The sequence below is a fragment of the Macaca thibetana genome, chromosome 2, assembly GCF_024542745.1.
Source record: "Macaca thibetana thibetana isolate TM-01 chromosome 2, ASM2454274v1, whole genome shotgun sequence".
NCBI lineage: Eukaryota > Metazoa > Chordata > Mammalia > Primates > Cercopithecidae > Macaca > Macaca thibetana.
In genome coordinates, this window is record NC_065579.1 from 106,540,272 (window position 1) to 106,559,141 (window position 18,870).

At 51.3% G+C, this 18,870-nt stretch overlaps 2 protein-coding genes across 2 annotated transcripts in view; one reads left to right on the top strand and one right to left on the bottom strand.

Moving 5' to 3' along the window:
• RPL29 (ribosomal protein L29) overlaps positions 1-18,870 on the bottom strand; it is a 344,283-nt gene that overhangs the window by 184,209 nt on the left and 141,204 nt on the right. The gene's annotated exons all lie outside the window — the stretch shown is intronic.
• Positions 14,288-16,899, top strand: LOC126948769 (fructose-bisphosphate aldolase A-like). The gene is given in 4 exon segments (XM_050781044.1): positions 14,288-15,051; positions 15,382-15,476; positions 15,786-15,912; positions 15,915-16,899. Coding segments are annotated over 4 exon segments (927 nt in total). The 5' UTR covers positions 14,288-14,498; the 3' UTR covers positions 16,067-16,899.

Sequence of the window (18,870 nt, forward strand, 5' to 3'; positions counted from 1 at the left end):
CCCTAGGCAAGATCTTGAACTCTCTGAGCCACAGTTGCCTCGTGTGTAATGAAGATTGTAACTGAAGCCAGTTGTATTATTTTCCAAGAACTGGGTGGCTCAAAACAACAGAAATGTATTCTCTTACAATTCTGAAGACTGAAAGTCAGAAATCAAGGTGTTGCCAGGGCCATTCTCCTTCCAAAGGCCCCAGGGGAGGACCCTTCCTTGACTCTTCCAGCTTCTGGTAGCCCCAGGAGCTCCTTGGATTGTGGCAGCATCACTCCACAATTCACATGGCTGTCTTTTTTTGTTTGTTTGTTTGTTTGTTTGTTTTGTTTGTTTTAGATAGGGTCTCGCTTTGTCACCCAGGCTGTAGTGCAGTAGTGCAATCTTGGCTCACTGCAACCTCTGCTATCTGGGCTCAAGGGTTCTCTTGCCTCAGCCTCTTGAGTGGTTGAGATTACAGGCGTACACCACCATGCCCAGCTAATTTTTTTTTTTGGAGACAGAGTTTTACTTTTGTTGCCCGGGATGGAGTGTAATGATGCGATCTCGGCTCACCGCAACCTCTGCCTCCTGGGTTCAAGCAATTCTCCTGCCTCAGCCTCCCAAGTAGCTGGGATTACAGGCATGCGCCACCACACTGGCTAATGTTTTTTAATAGAGATGGGGTTTCTCCATGTTGGTCAGGCTGGTCTTGAACTCCTGACCTTAGGTGATCCACCCGCCTTGGCCTCCCAAAGTGCTGGGATTACAGGCATGAGCCACCGCGCCTGGCCTAATTTTTGTATTTTTTAGTAGAGGCGAGGTTTCACCATGTTGACCAGGCTAGTTTCAAACTCCTGACCTCAAGTGATCTATCCGCCTCAGCCTCCCAAAGTGCTGCGATTACAGGTGTGAGCCACCATGCCTGACCATGACTGCCTTCTCTATGTGGCTCTGTGTCCAAATTTCCCTCTTCTTATAAGGACACCAGTCATGGGATTAGGGCCCACCCTAATCTAGTATGAACTCTTTTTTTTTTTTTTTTTTTTTTCTGACGTCCTCTGTTGCCCAAGCTGGAGCTCAGTGGTGTCATCATAACTCTCTGCAGCCTCCACTTCTGGGGCTCTAATGATCCTCCCAACTCAGCCTCCCAAGTAGCTGGGATTACAGGTGCTCACCACCACGCCCAGCTAATTTTGTATTTTCAGTAGAGACGAGGTTTCTCCATGTTGGTCAGGCTGGTCTCGAACTCCCGACCTCAGGTGATCCACCCACCTTGGCCTCCCAAAGTGCTGGAATTACAGGCATGAGCCACCACGTCTGGCCTACACTAGAATGATTTATAATCCTTTATACTCAGTAAGGGGATTGCTGGGTCAAATGGTATTTCTGGTCCTTGAGGAACCGCCACATTGTCTTCCACAATGGTTGAACTAATTTATACTCCTACCAGCAGTGTAAAAGCATTCTTATTTCTCCACATCCTCTCCAGCACCTGTTCTTTCCTGACTTTTTAATGATCGCCATTCTAACTGGTGTGAGATTAAAAGAAAATTTCAGGCCCATATTCCTGATGAACATTGATGCCAAAATCCTCAATGAAATACTGGCAAACTGAATCCAGCAGCATATCAAAAAGCTTATCCACCACGATCAAGTCAGCTTCACCCCTGGGATGCAAGGCTGGTTCAACATATGCAAATCAATAAATGTAATCCATCACATAAACAGAACCAATGACAAAAACCACGTGATTATCTCAACAGATGCAGAAAAGGCCTTCGATAAAATTCAACACCCTTTCATGCTAAAAATTCTCAATAAACTAGGTATTGATGGTATCTCAAAATAATAAGAGCTATTTATGACAAACCCACAGCCAATATCATACTGAATGGGCAAAAGCTGGAAGCATTCCCTTTGAAAACCAGCACAAGACAAGGATGCCCTCTCTCACCTCTCCTATTCAACACAGTATTGGAAGTTCTGGCCAGTGCAATCAGGCAAGAGAAAGAAATAAAGGGTATTCAAGTAGGAAAACAGGAAGTCAAATTGTCTCTGTTTGCAAATGCCATGATTGTATATTTAGAAAACCCCACCATCTCAGTCCCAAATCTCCTTAAGCAACTTCAGCAAAGTCTCAGGATACAAAATCAATGTGCAAAAATCACAAGCATTCCTATACACCAATAATAGACAAACAGAGAGCCAAATCATCAGTGAACTTGCATTCGTGATTGCTACAAAGAGAATAAAATACCTAGGAATACAGCTAGCAAGGGATGTGAAGGACCTCTTCAAGGAGAACTACAAACCACTGCTCAAGGAAATCAGAGAGGACACAAACAAATGGAAAAACTCTTTCTAATTTAATAACATCTGCAAGGCACCTATTTCCAAATAAGGTCATATTCACAGGTACTGGGTGTTAGGATTTGAATATATCTTTATAACAACCCGAGGGCATAGGATTGCTATAAGGATTTAACCGCAGGCCTAGAACATAGTAAACTCAATAAATGGTAGCTTTGAAAAGAAGGGTAGGCTAGGGGAGGCTGAGGGAACTCAGGCTGGCAGACTTTCCCTCCATGTGTCCACATACTCACACATGCACAGGAGGCAAAGGACCACCCATGGAATCCACCCAGAAGGGCCAGGACAGGGGACTCAGCGGCCTCAGCCTGTGCTCACCTGCTCAGCAGAGCTGAGCTCAGGGCATAACGTCAGTTTCCTGGGCAGAAGAGCTGCCAAAGTCAAAGCTTTGCTCGTCAGAAAATTCCTTGAGAATGTTGAGCAAGGCCACCCCTGACATCATGTGCAAATTTGCAGACAACCTCTGCACCTGAGGCTACTCAGACCCGCAGCCTTGCCTCGATGGGGTGGCAGACTCTGTGTGCCACCAGCACACCCACCCACAGGGCAGAGGGGTCAGGACATAGAATCAGACAGGCCCCAGGGACCCCAGTGAAGATTATAGGCAGCCGTTCCCCACTGAACAGAGGAGTAGGTCAGAGCCAGGTCTGACATTCCCCCATTCCCTCTCCATAACACCCATGCATCTGGCAGTCAGGCAGGCCTAAGCTAAACCTTTTCCCCCCAGCCACCCACCGGGGTCGTCCCCAAGCCAGGTCAGGGCCAATGGAGGTTGGGGTGGAGAAGACAGGCTTGGCCCTAGTTCCTGCCCAACACAGAACCTTCTGGTTTCTGCCACAGGATGCCTTGCGAGCTTATCGGGGTCACTGTGGGCAGCTGGGTGAGCTAAGTTCATCTGTACTGCCGTGACCTCTGTGCAGATACATCAAGAACACAGAGTGCTCCAGGGTTAGGACAAGGGCAGCACTGATAAGGTTCATGGAACCAGTGACAGAGCACACAGCTGCCCACAGGGTCACTCCCCTGTGCTCCAGCCTGAACACCTCAGCTCCCTCTCAACCCTTTCCCAAGGTGGTAGATGTATATGGGACCAGAAAGCCCCCCCTGTGTCCTCCTGTGTAAGAGCCCAGCTGCTTAGGTGTTTGTGACTCTGGGCACCTGTGGGCCCGGGATTATGTATATATCTGAGAGATATTCAGGGTGTGCATCTATGAATGTGACCAACAGTCTGCCTTGCCAGGGCAGGCAGGGGTACAAGAGTAGGGGTGGAGGAATTGGGGGATGGGAAGAGGTTGCCCCACCAACATCTGGGGCAGGAACATTACGGGCAGAAGGGAGCAAAGGCCTGAGGTGCTCTTGAGGATTTGCAGGGTGGGTTTAAGGCACAGAAAAGTGAGTTGTGGGTGAATGTCAATGAGGTCAGTGGGCCTTGTTGACTCCTATAAGAACTTGGCTTCTACCTTGAGTGACAGTGAACCCCGGGGAGGCTTTGAGCAGAGAAGGAACTTCACACAGCTTAGCTTTTAAAAGATCACTCTGGCTGCTCTGAGATAGATCAGTGGTTTTCCAAGTGTGGTCCGACAGCAGCACCTGAGAACTTGTAGAAATGCAGATTCTCAGGCGCCCTGCTAAATCAGGACACCAGGGGCAGGGCACAGAGATGGTGTCATAGGAGCTCTCCAGGGATGACTTATTCCCCTCAAGCAACCTTGCTCCAGGACTCCTCGAGAACTCCAACCCCACCAGACCCCACCAGATAGCTGCTGTGAGCAGAATGAGTTCTATGGTCAGCTGCATGTGGGAAATGAGGCTCCTGCACCCACACCCCTAAGTTCTCTCAACACACAGCCTTTTATTTTCTTTTTTTTTTTTTTGAGATCGAGTCTTGCTCTGTCACCCAGACTGGAGTGCAGTGGCGCCATCTCGGCTCACTGCAACCTCTGCCTCCCAGGTTCAAGCAATTATCCTGCCTCAGCCTCCTGAATAGCTGGAATTACAGGTGCCCGCCATCACATGCTTGGCTAATTTTTGTGTTTTTAGTAGAGATGGGTTTCACCATGTTGGCCAGGCTGGTCTTGAACTCCTGACCTTAGGTGATCCACCCACCTCGGCCTCCCAAACTGCTGAGATTACAGGCTTGAGCCACCAAGCCAGGCCTAAACACACAGCCTTTTAAAGTTTCTCCAAATCCCACAAAAAAGAAACCAGGTCACCTTTGCTCAGGCCAGGTGAATTACATAACACCCTTTCTTAACTTACTTGACTGTGGAATATTTTTTTCCAGAGACCACTTCATGAACATAGGCCACACTGAAAAATGCTACTTCAGGTATATTTTGGTTTATTTCTCCGAGCTCCTATACTGCACCCAGCACAGAGTGACCACCCAACAACTGCCCTTTGAAAAATGCATGAAGCTCCCCCATGGTGACCCTGATGAAACTCCGGTGATTTATATACCAACTGACTTTTCCCCAAGCTCTGGAAGGACTTGACTTCAGCCCCTCATACAATGACTCCCTGGGCTGCCCTGGGAGTCCAACGGTCTGGAGGTTCCAAGCATAACAAGGGGAAGAGGGAGGGGCTGCTGCCTTGGCTTTCACGGAACAATGACCTCTCTGGTGCTCAGGGTCCCCACCCTGCCTGAGCTCAGGGCCAAGTCATGAGGCAGCTTCCCTAGAAGGCTTTTTTTTTTCCCCTGAGAACCACCCACTCAGCCCAGATGATGTGTTGTTTGTAGAAAGCTTAAGTGGGTCCCAGGAGGTCAGTCCAGCCAGCACTTGCCTCCAGGCTGGGCAACCACTCCTCTGGTCCTTGCACACAGCGAGGCATCAGGCCTGCCTCAGGGGCCCCTTTGAGACCTCAAGAACAACTGAGCTCTCCTTTGTTCCCAAGAAAATCTCAGTGGAGGCCCATTCATTAGCGAGAGGCACCTGGGCATGAAGTTCAAGTAGACTCAGAAGCCTGAAGGCCCGGGAAATGCCAGAGGGGCCACAGAATCACAGCTTTCCCCATCATGGGTGCCAGAAGAGCCTTGAAACCACCAGGTCTATGCCTGTATTAACAGGTGGAGAATATGTACAACTATTATATATCAATAACATTTAAAAAAATAGGTGAAGAATCTGAGGTCCAGAAATGAGACAGGACTGTTAGGGTCATACAGCTTGGCTCTCATGCCCTTGGGAACTCCCTGGTCAATGCTCTGGTCAGTTTAATAGTTCTCAGGGGTGTACAGAGCCATCAGGACAGACCTGAGCAGGATGGCCACAGAGGAGGCAGGCAGAGGGAGGGCCAGTAAGGGGTTCATGATAGTCCTGACTTCATCAGGAATGAGCGCAGTGGAAGGCATCATGATCCCAGGGAGCCAGGCTGCACTTGTGGTAGGGAGGTGGAGATGAGGGGTGAAGCAGAGCAAGCCTGTGGCCCTGCACAGCTCAGCCGGTGTGTGTGACCCCATGTATGATGACGTCACAATCATGGCACACCATGGCTGCACATGTGTGCCTCTGTGACAAGGTCACAGCCCCGGGGCATGCTGTGACTACACCATGTATCTACCTGTCACAAGGTGCTGCTGTCCCTATGACCAGAGCAGTTGGCCATGTGGCCATATGTGAAAGGGTGTTCGTGACTCTGGGCACCTGTGGGCCTGGGATTATGCATGTATTTGAGAGATATTCATGGTGTGCACCTAGGAATGTGACCAGCAGACCATGCTGCCAGACACTAGGCCCTAAGAACTTCCAAACTTGAAATATCACTTCAGAGTGGCCGGCAGTTTTCTGTCTGCTAAGACACAAGCAGGCTGTGGAAAACTATTTTCTAAATGTGGTTACACAAATATAGAGTGAGAGCCCTTCTGCTGTACAGCTACGGTCATCTTCTGAGGTGGTGGTCAAGGAAGAGAGAGGGAGAGGGACCAGGAGGGGAACGAGGGTCTGACTGCAGCCTCCACTCCGGCTCAGCTTCAAGGGGCTTCAGTTGACTCCTGACTACACCATCCACAGACCAGCCTGAGATCAGAGGTGGTCTATTCCAGGGTGAGTTTAGAGACAGCCATTGGGGAAGATGGCATAGACACTGAGGAGGGCCCATGGGAGCTTGTATATGCATGGGTGGCAGTGGAGTGGCAGAGTGTCGGGACATGGGCACTTACAGATCTCCCCAAGGAAGGCTCCTGAAGACGCTCAACTGGGTGCCTAGCAAATGGCCTCGCTCCATTTCCCCTGGCCCTCTCCAGGCCATCTGCTGACCAGCCATCTGACCCTAGCTTTCCACACTCACCTCTTTGCTGACACAACCTGCCCACAAATGGCCTCATCTCTGGGCCCACAAATGGCCCTATCTCTGGGGCCTAAGGGCTCACCCACACACACTCACTTGCACATAGTTCACAGATAATCCTCATTTATTTACCCACTCCATTCATTCATGCATTTATTTGTATGTTCATTCATTCATTCATTCAACAAATGCTCACTGGGTACCTCTTGTGAGCCACCAGCCCTGCTGAATTTCTCCAACTCCCCAGGTCAGTGAAATGAAGGCACAGTCCCAACAGACCCTGGTGTGAGTAGCTCAGCAAAGAGGAACCTGGAGCCTGAGTGGGCTGATGGCCGTTAGCTGGGGGGAAGCACTGAGGGGTGTCACAACCAGGCCACTGCATCAAGCTGGATGGGCTCTGGAGGTTGGGTAAACACTGTGGCCGCCTTCCCCCAACCCCAGGCTGGGTCTGGCACCTAATGAGCCGGGGTTGAGTCCCAAGGCTTCAGAGCTGTCCTCTAATCCCAAAGCCTACAGAATAAGACCCATCCCTTGGCTGGTTCTCAGGGCCCCCTCTGTTGGGCCCAGATTGCCTTAGCTGCCCCATGCCCCCTTCCCACAAGCTACACCAGATAATGTGAGTTCCCTGAGGGCTTGGAGGACTATGGCCTTCCAGTTCCTCTGCACTGCCCCCTCCCAAGGGGGCCTGGAGCCCAGCTTTCAAGGCTCCCCAAGTCCCTCCAACTTCTCTGCCATGCCTCCTTGCTCACGTTTCAGTCACGATAATAATAATCATAATTAGATCTATCTAGCACTTCCTTGGCACTGGGCATGGATGGGTGATATTTCCAACCCTCCCATATTCCAAAGCATAGTGGCCAGAGCTGGAGGTGACCAAGAGTGTGGCACTAGATCCCCCGGCCTGGGGCGCTGGTCAGCTCCTGGCCTGCTCCACCCCAAATCATCGCCAGCTTGGCTCCTTCTCCTTCAGGACTCACCCTGAACATCGTTTCCTCAGGGAGGCCTCTCTAAGCTTCCAAACAGAGCAGCCACTGTCCTTGTCACTCTGAGCACCACGTGAGCTCTCACCCTCACAAGATTATGTGTCTGGATGCTGTGTCCTTCTGGACATCTGTCTCCCCCACCAGAGTGTCCACTCTGCGAGAATAGGGACTACATCTACCTTGTTCACAGCTGCCATCCTGGAACCTAGTTCAACACTAGGCAAACAGTAGGTGCACAGTAAGTATTTGCTGAATAAAAAAAGCCTACTGATCCATTTCCTGGAAGCTGCCTCACTCCATCAAGGATCTGAGGCCACTCACAAGAACACAGACAATTCAAGAGGAGAGAAAAAAAACATAAAGTTGGAATAAAAGATTCTGACCTGGCTGGGCGCGGTGGCTCACGCCTGTAATCCCAGCACTTTGGGAGGCTGAGATAGGAGAATCACGAGGTCAGGAGATCAAGACCATCCTGGCTAACATGGTGAAACCCCGTCTCTACTAAAAATACAAAAAAAAAAAAAAAAAATTAGCTGGGCGTGGTGGCGGGTGCCTGTAGTCCTAGCTACTCGGGAGGCTGAGACAGGAAAATGGTGTGAGCCCGGGAGGTGGAGCTTGCAGTGAGCTGAGATCATGCCACTTCACTCCAGCCTGGGTGACAGAACGATACTCCGTCTCATAAAAAAAAAAAAGATTCTAACATTTGACCTAGTGGTTTTCTTTCTTTCTTTTTCTTTTCTTTTCTTTTCTTTTTTTTTTTTTTTTTTTTTGAGGCGGAGTCTTGTTCTGTCCCCTAGGCTGGAGTGCAATGGCCGGATCTCGGCTCACTGCAAGCTCCGCCTCCCGGGTTCACGCCATTCTCCTGCCTCAGCCTCCCGAGTAGCTGGGACTACAGGCGCCCGCCACCACGCCCAGCTAATTTTTTGTATTTTTTAGTAGAGACGGGGTTTCACCATGTTAGCCAGGACGGTCTCGATCTCCTGACCTTGTGATCCGCCCGTCTCGGCCTCCCAAAGTGCTGGGATTACAGGCTTGAGCCACCGCGCCCGGCCTTTTTTTTTTTTGAGACAGAGGAGTTTCACTTTGTCGCCCAGGCTGGAGTGCAATGGCGTGATCTCGGCTCACTGCAACTTCCATCACCCGGGTTCAAGCAATTCTCCTGCCTCAGCCTCCCGAGTAGCTGGGATTATAGGCACCTACCATCACGCCCAGCTAATTTTTGTATTTTTAGTAGAGTCAGAGTTTCACCATGTTGGCTAGGCAGTGTTTTGTTTCTAAATACCCCACAGAAGTCCTCACCCCACATGAAGAAATATGTTCAAGGACACTGATAGAAGTAACCCACTGGAAACTAGCAAATGAACAGTAAGGGGCTAGACAAGTGAATCATGGTGCATCAGCAGGGTGGAATACTATGCAGCTGTCAAAAAGGATGCAGCCCTTTTCAAGGTGTAGTATTAAATACAAAAAGCAAAGAGCAAACAAAAAAAACTTTTTTATATGTTCAGGTGATCAACTGATAAATATTGAATGAATAAGTAGAATATTTCTGAAAGGACCTATGAGAACTCAGGAGTAGTGGTTGTGTATGGAAAGAGACCTGGATAAGGGAAATCTCTTTGTTTACTCTGTCACACTATTTACATTATCATATGCAGATATCTATTCAAATAAATAAGCTTTTGTTATTTAAAAAAATGAAAATTCAAAGTGCTCATATAAAAGTCTGTATGTGATTAGGCCAGGCCTAGTGGCTCACACCTGTAATTCCAGCACTTTGGGAGGCCAAGGTGGGAGGATCACCTGAGGCCAGGGCCCAGCAACATAATAAGACCCCATCTCTACAAAAAAATTAAAAATTAGCCAGGCATGGTGGTGCACATCTGAGTTCCAGTCACTCAGGAGGCTGAGTCTAGAGGATCACTTGAGTTCAGGAGGTTGAGGCTGCAGTGAGCCATGATTGTATTACTGCACTCCAGCCTGGGGGAGAGAGTGAGACCATGTCTCTTTTTTTCTTTTTTTGAGATGGAGTCTCGCTTTGTCGCCCAGGCTGGAGTGCAGTGACGCGATCTCAGCTCACTGCAAGGTCCACCTCCCGGGTTCACGCCATTCTCCTGCCTCAGCCTCCTGAGTAGCTGGGACTACAGGTGCGCAGCACCATGCCCAGCTAATTTTTTGTATTTTTAGTAGAGATGGGGTTTCACTGTGTTAGCCAGGATGGTCTCGATCTCCTGACCTCGTGATCCGTCCGCCTCGGCCTCCCAAAGTGCTGGGATTACAGGCGTGAGCCACCGTGCCCGGCAAGAGACCATGTCTCTTAAAAAAAAAAATCTGGATATGAGTCTCTTCTAGAAATACAAGAAGCAGCTCTGGACACACCAGGAGCCAGAGCTGAAATGTGTCTGTCCTTCAGCCCAGGGGTCCAGGGTACCCACTGTCCTCACCTGTCTGGACCCTATGGGCTTCTGCACTGCTGACCCCAGGTCTATGCTGCAAAAGCTAAGGCTTATTAGGTCTACAGAGTGAGGAGCAGGGCTGAGCAGTCTTCCCCAAGGTCAGGGGTTGTCACTTAGCTCTCCTTTGCTGATTTCACTCTCAACTCCAAAGGCCCCATCAAGGCCATGGCAATTCTAAGGCAGGTGAACGTTGGTGTTGGCATCACAAGCCTGCTAGTCTTGCATAAGAATCCGTTAACTCAGTGTCAGTGGGGACTCAACAGCCTCTAGTCTCACTTCCCATACCAGGGCCTGAGGGTTTTGATTAAATTCAAAGGCAAGTCCTGGAGAGAGGGTGCCACCAGTAGCCCCTTGAGTAGCTTGGTCCCAGGGTCTTGACAAGGAAGTGGATGACAAGGTGAAGACCCAGTGATTGCGGTGCAGCTGCAGGTAGGCAGGCCCAGCTTACATCCTGACTCCTGCACTGAAACTTTGGACAAGTCACCTTCCCAAGGCTCAGTTCCCTCATCTGTAGCCCAGAGCTAATATTACCTGCATGCTGTTTCCAGGAACAGGTGCCTCCACCAATCACAGCAGCAGTGTCTCATCGACCTTGTGAGTGGAAACCCTTGAGAGGGTTCTCCAGATAAACAGAAGCAACAGGAGAGAGAGAGAGAGAGAGATGGATTTTAAGGAATTGGTTCACATGACCGTGGAGGCTGATAAACTGGAACTCGGTAGGGAAGGCTGGCTGGCTTGAAGCTCAGACAATATCTCTACATTACATCTTGCGGCAGAACTTCTCCTTTTCCAGGAAACCTTGGTTTTTGCTCTGAAGGCCTTCGGTTGATTGATTGAGGCCCATATTACTGGTGATAATCTCCTTTACTTAAAGTCAACAGTTTTAGATATTAATTACATGTACAAAATACTTTCTCAGTAATATCTAGACTAGGTTTTTTGTTTTGTTTTGTTTTGTTTTTTTGTCATTGTTGTTGTTGTTTTTGAGATGGAGTTTCACTGTTGCCGAGGCTGCAGTGCAGTGGCTTGATCTCGGCTCACTTCAACCTCTGCCTCCCGGGTTCAAGTGATCCTCCTGCCTCAGCCTCCAGAGTAGCTTGGATTACAGGCGCATGCCACCATGCCCACCTAATTTTTGTATTTTTAGTAGAGACGGGGTTTCACCATGTTGGCCAGGGCCTCGGCCTCCCAAAGTGCTAGGATTATAGGCATGAGCCACCACACCTGGCCTAGACTAGTATTTAATAAGACAATGGGCACCATAGCCTTGCCAAGTTGACACACAGCATTTAGCCAGTACAGAAAATAAGACTCCCTTTCTGTACATGAGGAAATTCAAGCTCAGAGAGGCTGTGCCAACTGCTTAAGAACATAGAGCACACAGTGGATGGAGCGGGGAGTCGAACCCAGGCAGCGCACCGCCTCCACACTCTGAGAATGGGGCTGCAGGTAGCTGCTTCACAGGGGGCCTGTGAGAGTTGAAACACACAGTGCCTGGTACCACACTACAGTAGAGACACAATTCAATTTGGTAGTGGCTGTTAACTACCGTTAACACAGATCATTCAATAAGGGGGTGACTGTGGGAGCAGGGAGAGGAGATGGGTTTTAGGGTGGCAGCAAACCCTTTCCTCTTTCCAGAAGGGCCCCCTTTCTTCCTTCTAGGAACCTCCAAGGAGGGAGCCAAGGAGGGTGGGAGGCCTCTGCCAGGCTGTGGGCCCTGGGTGCTGTTCAACTGGGCCCAGAATAGCTGGCCAGGTGCAGGGGAGAGAGTGAGCAGTATCCACCAGTGTGTGGGATCTGGAAGGAGTCCTGCCTTCTGAGGCTGTGGCTGGCTGCCCAGAAGTTCCTGGAAGTGGGCAACCTCTCCTGAGTTGGGTGGCCGGCGGCTGGCCAGAGTCTTGGCCAGCCTCCTTGGCTAAGTGCCCCCATCTGCCTGCCCAAACTGGTCCTGTCACCCAGAAATAGAAAAATGCCTCCCCTGAGACCTGAGACCCTTGAAGCTGCCCCAGCCTCATTCTTCCCTTCTTCTTCACCCCGCCCCCACAGGGTGGAGTGCTGGACCGGAAGCCAGAAGGGCCAGGAGGTCAGCCACACTCCCCACTTGCTGGCTGCATGACCTTGGGCAACTTAACTATTCTGAGCCCCTGTCCCTTGTATGGGTTAATAATTGTACTGACATCTGTAGGGTGGCCGTGTGGGGGCTCTGGGGTTGTGCATATAATCACAGAGCCAGGTCAAACATTTGCACACACCGGCTGCTGCTGCCATCTTTGCTCAGCAGGTTCGCATGCTCCCTGGCCTTCTCCTTATTGGCCCTGCCTAGCTGATCCATGCTCACTCTCTTCTCACTCCTGCTCCCCTTTGTTCCAGCTCCCTTGTGTCTGGAAAGAAGGGGTGCGGGTAGGCCTTTAAATGCCAACAGGGCCAGAGAGAAATAAGGTCCCTGAATTGGTGGATAATTGCACTGTTGATGATGGCAGGATTCTAACGTCTCCTGGCCTGGCTCTACCACACACCCCTCCCTCTCCCCTGCTCTCTTGACTCCAGCCTCCCTGTCTTCCTCCATGCTCCTTCTCCATATCAGGCTCCCTCTAGCCTTCACTGAGGGCCCCTCAGCCTGGTCATTCTGTCCCAGGTGTCATCTCCTTGACACCAGGGTACAGCCCTGAGGTGGGTCCCCCTTCCCATGCCGCCGTTCTCCAATCCAGCACCCTTGTCCACACTGGTCACAGCCTGCTACGGCTTCTTTGCTGATGTCTGTCTGCCCAGCAGCTCAGGACAGGGAGGGAGCTTCCCCACACTGCGCATCCTCATCCCCCCAAGCCCCGGCAGTGGATCAGGCAGACCAGGGCCCCTTGAAGGTGATGAGGCAAGGGCAGGCACAGCTGGCCACAGGAGAGGGCTCAGCCTGTGCCTGCCTCTGCCCCATTAAGGGCCCTAATCTGCCTGATCCACATGTAGGGGCTTGGGGGGATGATGACAAGCATGGAGGAATCCACCTCTGGGCCAGTCCCTTCCAGGGAGCCACTAATAGCTAGCCTGATCCTTCCCCTAGCCACTGACCCCAGACCCTCCTCCAGAGGCTGTGAGCGCAGTGTGGGAGACGCGGAAATCAGGACATCTGGGTCTCCCTGCAGCCCAAACATCACTTTCTGTGTGACCTCGAGCAAGTCCTCTCCCCTCTCTGAGTCTCAGTCTCCCTGGCTGTAAAATGGCTTAGGGCTGGGAACACACACTGGTGCCTACAAGGCCAGGAAGGTGTCGCTGCTTGGACATTACATTCCTCAGGGTTGGGGACACACTGAAGGGAGGGCTGATAGAGAATTGGAGACAGCACACCCTGCCTGGGCCAGCCCAGGCGCTCCAGGTCTGCTGATTCCTCAAAAGAAGCTGAACATCTGAGGCTTGATGAGAAATCTCCTGCTGGTTAAATGTTGACAAGGAATTCACATTTTATTATAAAACAAGAACGTCAGGCGCGGTGGCTCATGCCTGTAATCCCAGGCCGAGGATTTGGGAGGCAGAGGCGGGCAGATCACAAGGTCAGGAGATGGAGAACATCCTGGCTAACACGGTGAAACCCCGTCTCTACTAAAAATACAAAAAATTAGCCGGGCTTGGTGGCAGGTGCCTGTAGTCCCAGCTACTTGGGAGGCTGAGGCAGGAGGATGGTGTGAACCCGGGAGGCGGAGCTTGTGGTGAGCCGAGATTGCGCCACTGCATTCCAGTCCGGGCGACAGAGCGAGACTCCGTCTCAAAAAAAAAAAAAAAAAAGGCAAGAACTATGTGGGCCACACAGAATTTATCTAGGCCACAGTTTGTGGCTGCTAGGCTGGAGGGCTGGGTTCATGGGTCCTCTGGGACATTTTCTGCTCTCTAGGATGGGGGCTGCTGCTCCCTGCAAAGCCCCCTCACTCCAGACCTGCGTCCTGAAGCATTTATTGGCTTTGCTCCACTCCAGCCCCTCTCTCTCTTCTCGCAAACCAGAGCTCACCTGCTCTGCAACCACAGTCTAATGGGATTCCAAAGGCAGGGTTAGGACAAGGCCAGCGCCAGAGACCTCAGAACGCTTTTGCTCTGCCAACCTTGAAATTCCATCTCACATGGTGGCTCCTGGGCCCCATCACTGTAAACTGGAGCTCATGCCTCCAACTGTTCAGGGCAGAGCTGAGCTGTTTCCAGATCCTCTACCCACTGTGTGAGGCTGGCCCCCATCTACCACTGCATAGAAGGGCACTGACACCCCAAGGAGCAGCAGCACAAGTTGGAGGAGTCCTATGTCCACCTGGGTTCTCCTTGAGAAGGATGCAGGATTTCTTGCTTGGCTGACAGATGTGGAAACTGAGGCCCAGAAGAAAGCAGCAGGTTTGCCCAGACTGAGCTACCTCACCTTCTTGGAGGGGTGCTGCTAAAAATAGTTCCTGGGAGAATGGGTCCTGGTGACGAGTGCTGCTTTCTCTCCCTGAGTCCACTTGCCAGCCTGCCACCCTCCACCACCACATCCTGCAAACCCACCCCTCTCCTGTGCCAGGAACTTGTTAACACCAATACCATGCCCTACCAATACCCTTTGCTGACCCCAGAGCAGAAGAAGGAGCTGTCTGACATCACGCATCACATCGTGGCTCTGGGCAAGAGCATCCCGGCTGCAGATGAGTCCACTGGAAGAGTTGCCAAGTGGCTGCAGTCCATTGGAACCAAGAATACCAAGGAGAACCAGTGCTTCTACCGCCAGCTGCGACTGACAGCTGACAACTGCATGAACCCCTGCATCGAGGGCGTCATCCTCTTCCATGAGATGCTGTACCAAAAGGTGGATGATAGGTGTCCCTTCCCCCAAGTTATCAAATCCAAAGGCAGTGTTGTGGGCATCAAGGTAGAAAAGGGGGTGATACCCCTGGCAAGGGCAAATGATGAGACTACCACCCAAGGGCTGGATGGGCTGTCTGAGCGCTGTGCCCCAGACAAGAAGGATGGGGCCGGGCGCGGTGGCTCAAGCCTGTAATCCCAGCACTTTGGGAGGCCGAGGCGGGTGGATCACGAGGTCAGGAGATCAAGACCATCCTGGCTAACATGGTGAAACCCCGTCTCTACTAAAAATACAAAAAACTAGCCGGGCGTGGTGGCGGGCGCCTGTAGTCCCAGCTACTCGGAGGCTGAGGCAGGAGAATGGCGTGAACCTGGGAGGCGGAGCTTGCAGTGAGCCGAGATCGCGCCACTGCACTCCAGCCTGGGTGACACAGCGCGAGACTCCGTCTCAAAAAAAAAAAAAAAAAAAAAAAAAAAAAAAAAAAAAAAAAAGGATGGAACCCACTTTGCCAAGTGGCATCACGTGCTGAAGATTGGGAAACACACCCCCTCAGCCCTCGCCATCATTGAAAATGCCAACATCAGCTGGGCGCAGCGGGTCATGCCTGTAATACTAGCACTTTGGGAGGCCAAGGTAGGCGGATCGCTTGAGGTCAGGAGTTCGAGACCACCCTGGCCAACATGGTGAAATGTCCTCCTCTACTAAAAACACAAAAATGAGCTGGGCATGGTGGCACACACTGTAATCCCAGCTACTCAGGAGGCTGAGGCAGGAGAATCGTTTGAACTTGGGAGGCGGAGGTTGCATGAGCCGAGATTGCACCACTGCACTCCAGCCTGGGTGACAGACTGAGATATCGTCTCAAAAAAAAAAAAAAAAAAGAAAGAAAACAAAAGAAAATGGTAGTGTGTCAATGTCCTGGTCCGCTATGCCAGCATCTGCCAGCAGAATGGCATTGTGCTCATCGTGGAGGCTGAGATCCTCCTCAGTGGGGACCATGACTTGAAGTACTGTCAGTATGTAACCAAGAAGGTGTGGCTGCTGTCTACAAGGCTCTGAGTGACCACCACATCTACCTGGAAGGCACCTTGCTGAAGTCCAGTATGGTCACCCCGGGCCAAGCCTGCATCCAGAAGTTTTCTCACAAGGAGATTGCCATGGCAACTGTCACAAGCGCTACACTCTAGGGAATAAGTGGCCTAGAAGGATCACAACTGGGCCAGAACAGGGCCCACCCAGACTCATCACTGAGGCAGATGGGGTCATTCTCATTTCACAGACACAAAAACTAAGTGCTACACTGCACAGTGTCCCCTGCTGTCCCTGGGATCACTTCCTATCTGGAAGCCAGAGCAAGGAGGTGTCCATTAACCTCAATGCCATTAACAAGTGCCCCCTCCTGAAGCCCTGGGCCCTGACCTTCTCCTACAGCTGAACCCTGCAGGCCTCTGCCCTGAAGGCCTGGGGCAGGAAGAAGAACCTGAAGGCTGTGCAGAAGGAGTATGTCAAGTGAGCCCTGGCCAATAGCCTCACCTGTCAAGGAAAGTACATTCCAAGCGGTCAGGCCAGGGCTGCTGCTAATGAGTTCCTCTTAGTCTTTAACCACGCCTAGTACACAGAGGTGTTCTCAGGCTGCCCCCCAACACTCCAGGCCCTGCCCCCTCCCACACTCTCTTGAAGAGGGGGACTCCTCCTCGGGGCTGCAGGCCGGCTTGCCTGCGCTCTTGCCTCCCTCGTGACAGTGGTGTGTGGTATTGTCTGTGAATGCTAACTCCATCACCCTTTCCAGCACACTGCTAATAAACAGCTATTTAAGGGGGAAAAATAAAAATAGTTCCTGAGGCCCAGAACAAAAAGGGTGAATTCTGGGGGCTGGGGTTGACATTTTCCTTTTGCCTTGACCATTGGGTGGTACTATGTGCAGCAGCCCCTGATGGTGATAGTGATGGTGACGAAGACCATGATGCAGACTGGGTGGGAGGGAAAAAAGGCCCCAGCGCCATCCCTGGGATGGGGCCTGACCTTGCCTCAACTCCAGCTGCCCAGGGCCAGAGCAAGTGATAAGATGAGTTTATACTGTGGCTCTGAGAAGGGAGAGAGGGAGGGAGAGAGGAAGGGAGGGAGGGAGGGAGAAGGGAGAAGGAGGGAAGGAGGGCAGAGGGAGAGAAAGGGAAAAGAAGATGGGGAAGGAGGGAATGACAAGGGAGGCGTGACAGGCGAAGAAGGAGAAGGAGAAGAAGAAAAGAAAGAAGAAGAGGAGGAGGGGGCAGAGGCAGGAAGAGGAGGCCCAGAAGGATCACAACTGGAGCAGAATAGGGCCCACCCAGACTCATCACTGAGGTAGGTGGGGTCATTCTCATTTCACAGACACAAAAACTAAGACTTAGGGCATGAGGTGATTTGCTTAAGATCTCAGAGTTAGGACTAGAACTCATGGCTTATGCCTTGCCCTTCAAGGCCTCAAACCTTGAACCACTCAAGAAACATATCTCAAGATACCTCACCCTTACCTCACCAGAAAGGTGGGCTGGTTAAAATGCAGATTTCTGGGTCAAATCAAAGGAGTGTGGCCCAGGAATCTGCATTTTGACCAGTACCCTGGGGGTGGTTCTTTGGGCCCTGACACTGGGAAACACTGTGGCTCGTTTAGGGCCTTTCTGGTCTGACCTCTTGGTGCCAGGTCCTGACCATACTCCCATTGCCCAGCTGTTCGGGCTGACTCATGCTGATCCCCCAACCGCCACCCCCACAGGGCTGAGCCTTTTCCATCCAAGCCTTCACCCAGTCTCCCAGTCGCATGTAGATCCACCCTTCTAGCCAGCACCCGGTTCTCTTCTGGAAGCCTTCCTCGTGGTTGGGATCCTCCTCTTTCAGCGCCTGTTGGAGTAATAGCCTCCTCCTCCTCCTCCTCCATCTGGAGTTGCTTACAACACTCTATTTCACTTTCCATGTGAGTTGGCCTTGTTTCCCAATCTTTCTCTATATTAAACAGGAAACTCCCAGAGGGCTAGGGACTTGCCAGTTTAAACAATAAGCCTCTGAAATACAGGACTTCACCTGACCCTCCCACCAGCCACAAGTGGCAGGGCTGGGAGAGCTTTACAAATCAGGAAACCAAGCCTTGAAGAGGTTGTGGCCTGCCCAAGTCTATGGCCAAGTAAGATTCACAGCTGGATTTGAAACCCATGCCCAACTCCATTATCCAGTTCTTTCTGCTTTGGCTTTTCCTCTGATCGCCCCCAAAAAACCCCTGTGAGGGCCGGGCACAGTGTCTCATGCCTATAATCCCAGCACTTTGGGACGCTGAAGGTGATCACTTGAGGTCAGGAGTTCAAGACCAGCCCGGCCAACATGGTGAAACCCCATCTCTACTAAAAATACAAAAATTAGCTGGGCATGGTGGTGTAATCCCAGCTGCTTGGGAGGCTGAGGCAGAAGAATCGCTTGAACCTGAGAGGCAGAGGTTGCAGTGAGCCGAGATTGTGCCACTGCACTCTACTCTGGGCAACAGAGGGAGACTCTGTCTCAAACAAACAAAACAACAACAAAACAAAAAACAAAAAACAACCCTGTGAGGCAGGCATTTCAGGGGTTATGATCCTATTGCCCAGCTAAGGAAAGCAAGGCCCAAAGATGAGCAAAGCACTCAATATCCTTATTCTGTTCCCACTTACAGCTGCACTTGGGTCCAAGTGCTGACCTTTTCTCTCTCATCTTCTCTGGGTGATGGGCACTGCCCAGGATTCCTTGGCAGAATGGCACAGAACTGGGTCTTGAGCTCTCAGACCAAAGCACGCATCCTGGACAGGTCCCACTGCCACTCTGAACCCAGGTGCCTCCTCTGAAGGTGGAGACTCACCTCACCTGCCTTGCAGCCAGCTGGATGCTCAGAGAGGGAAATGCAAAGTACCTGGACACACCCTGGTCACCATCATTCTGGACTTTGTCCCTCTTGTTAATGCGTAGCTGGGAAAGGAATACTCTCAACGGC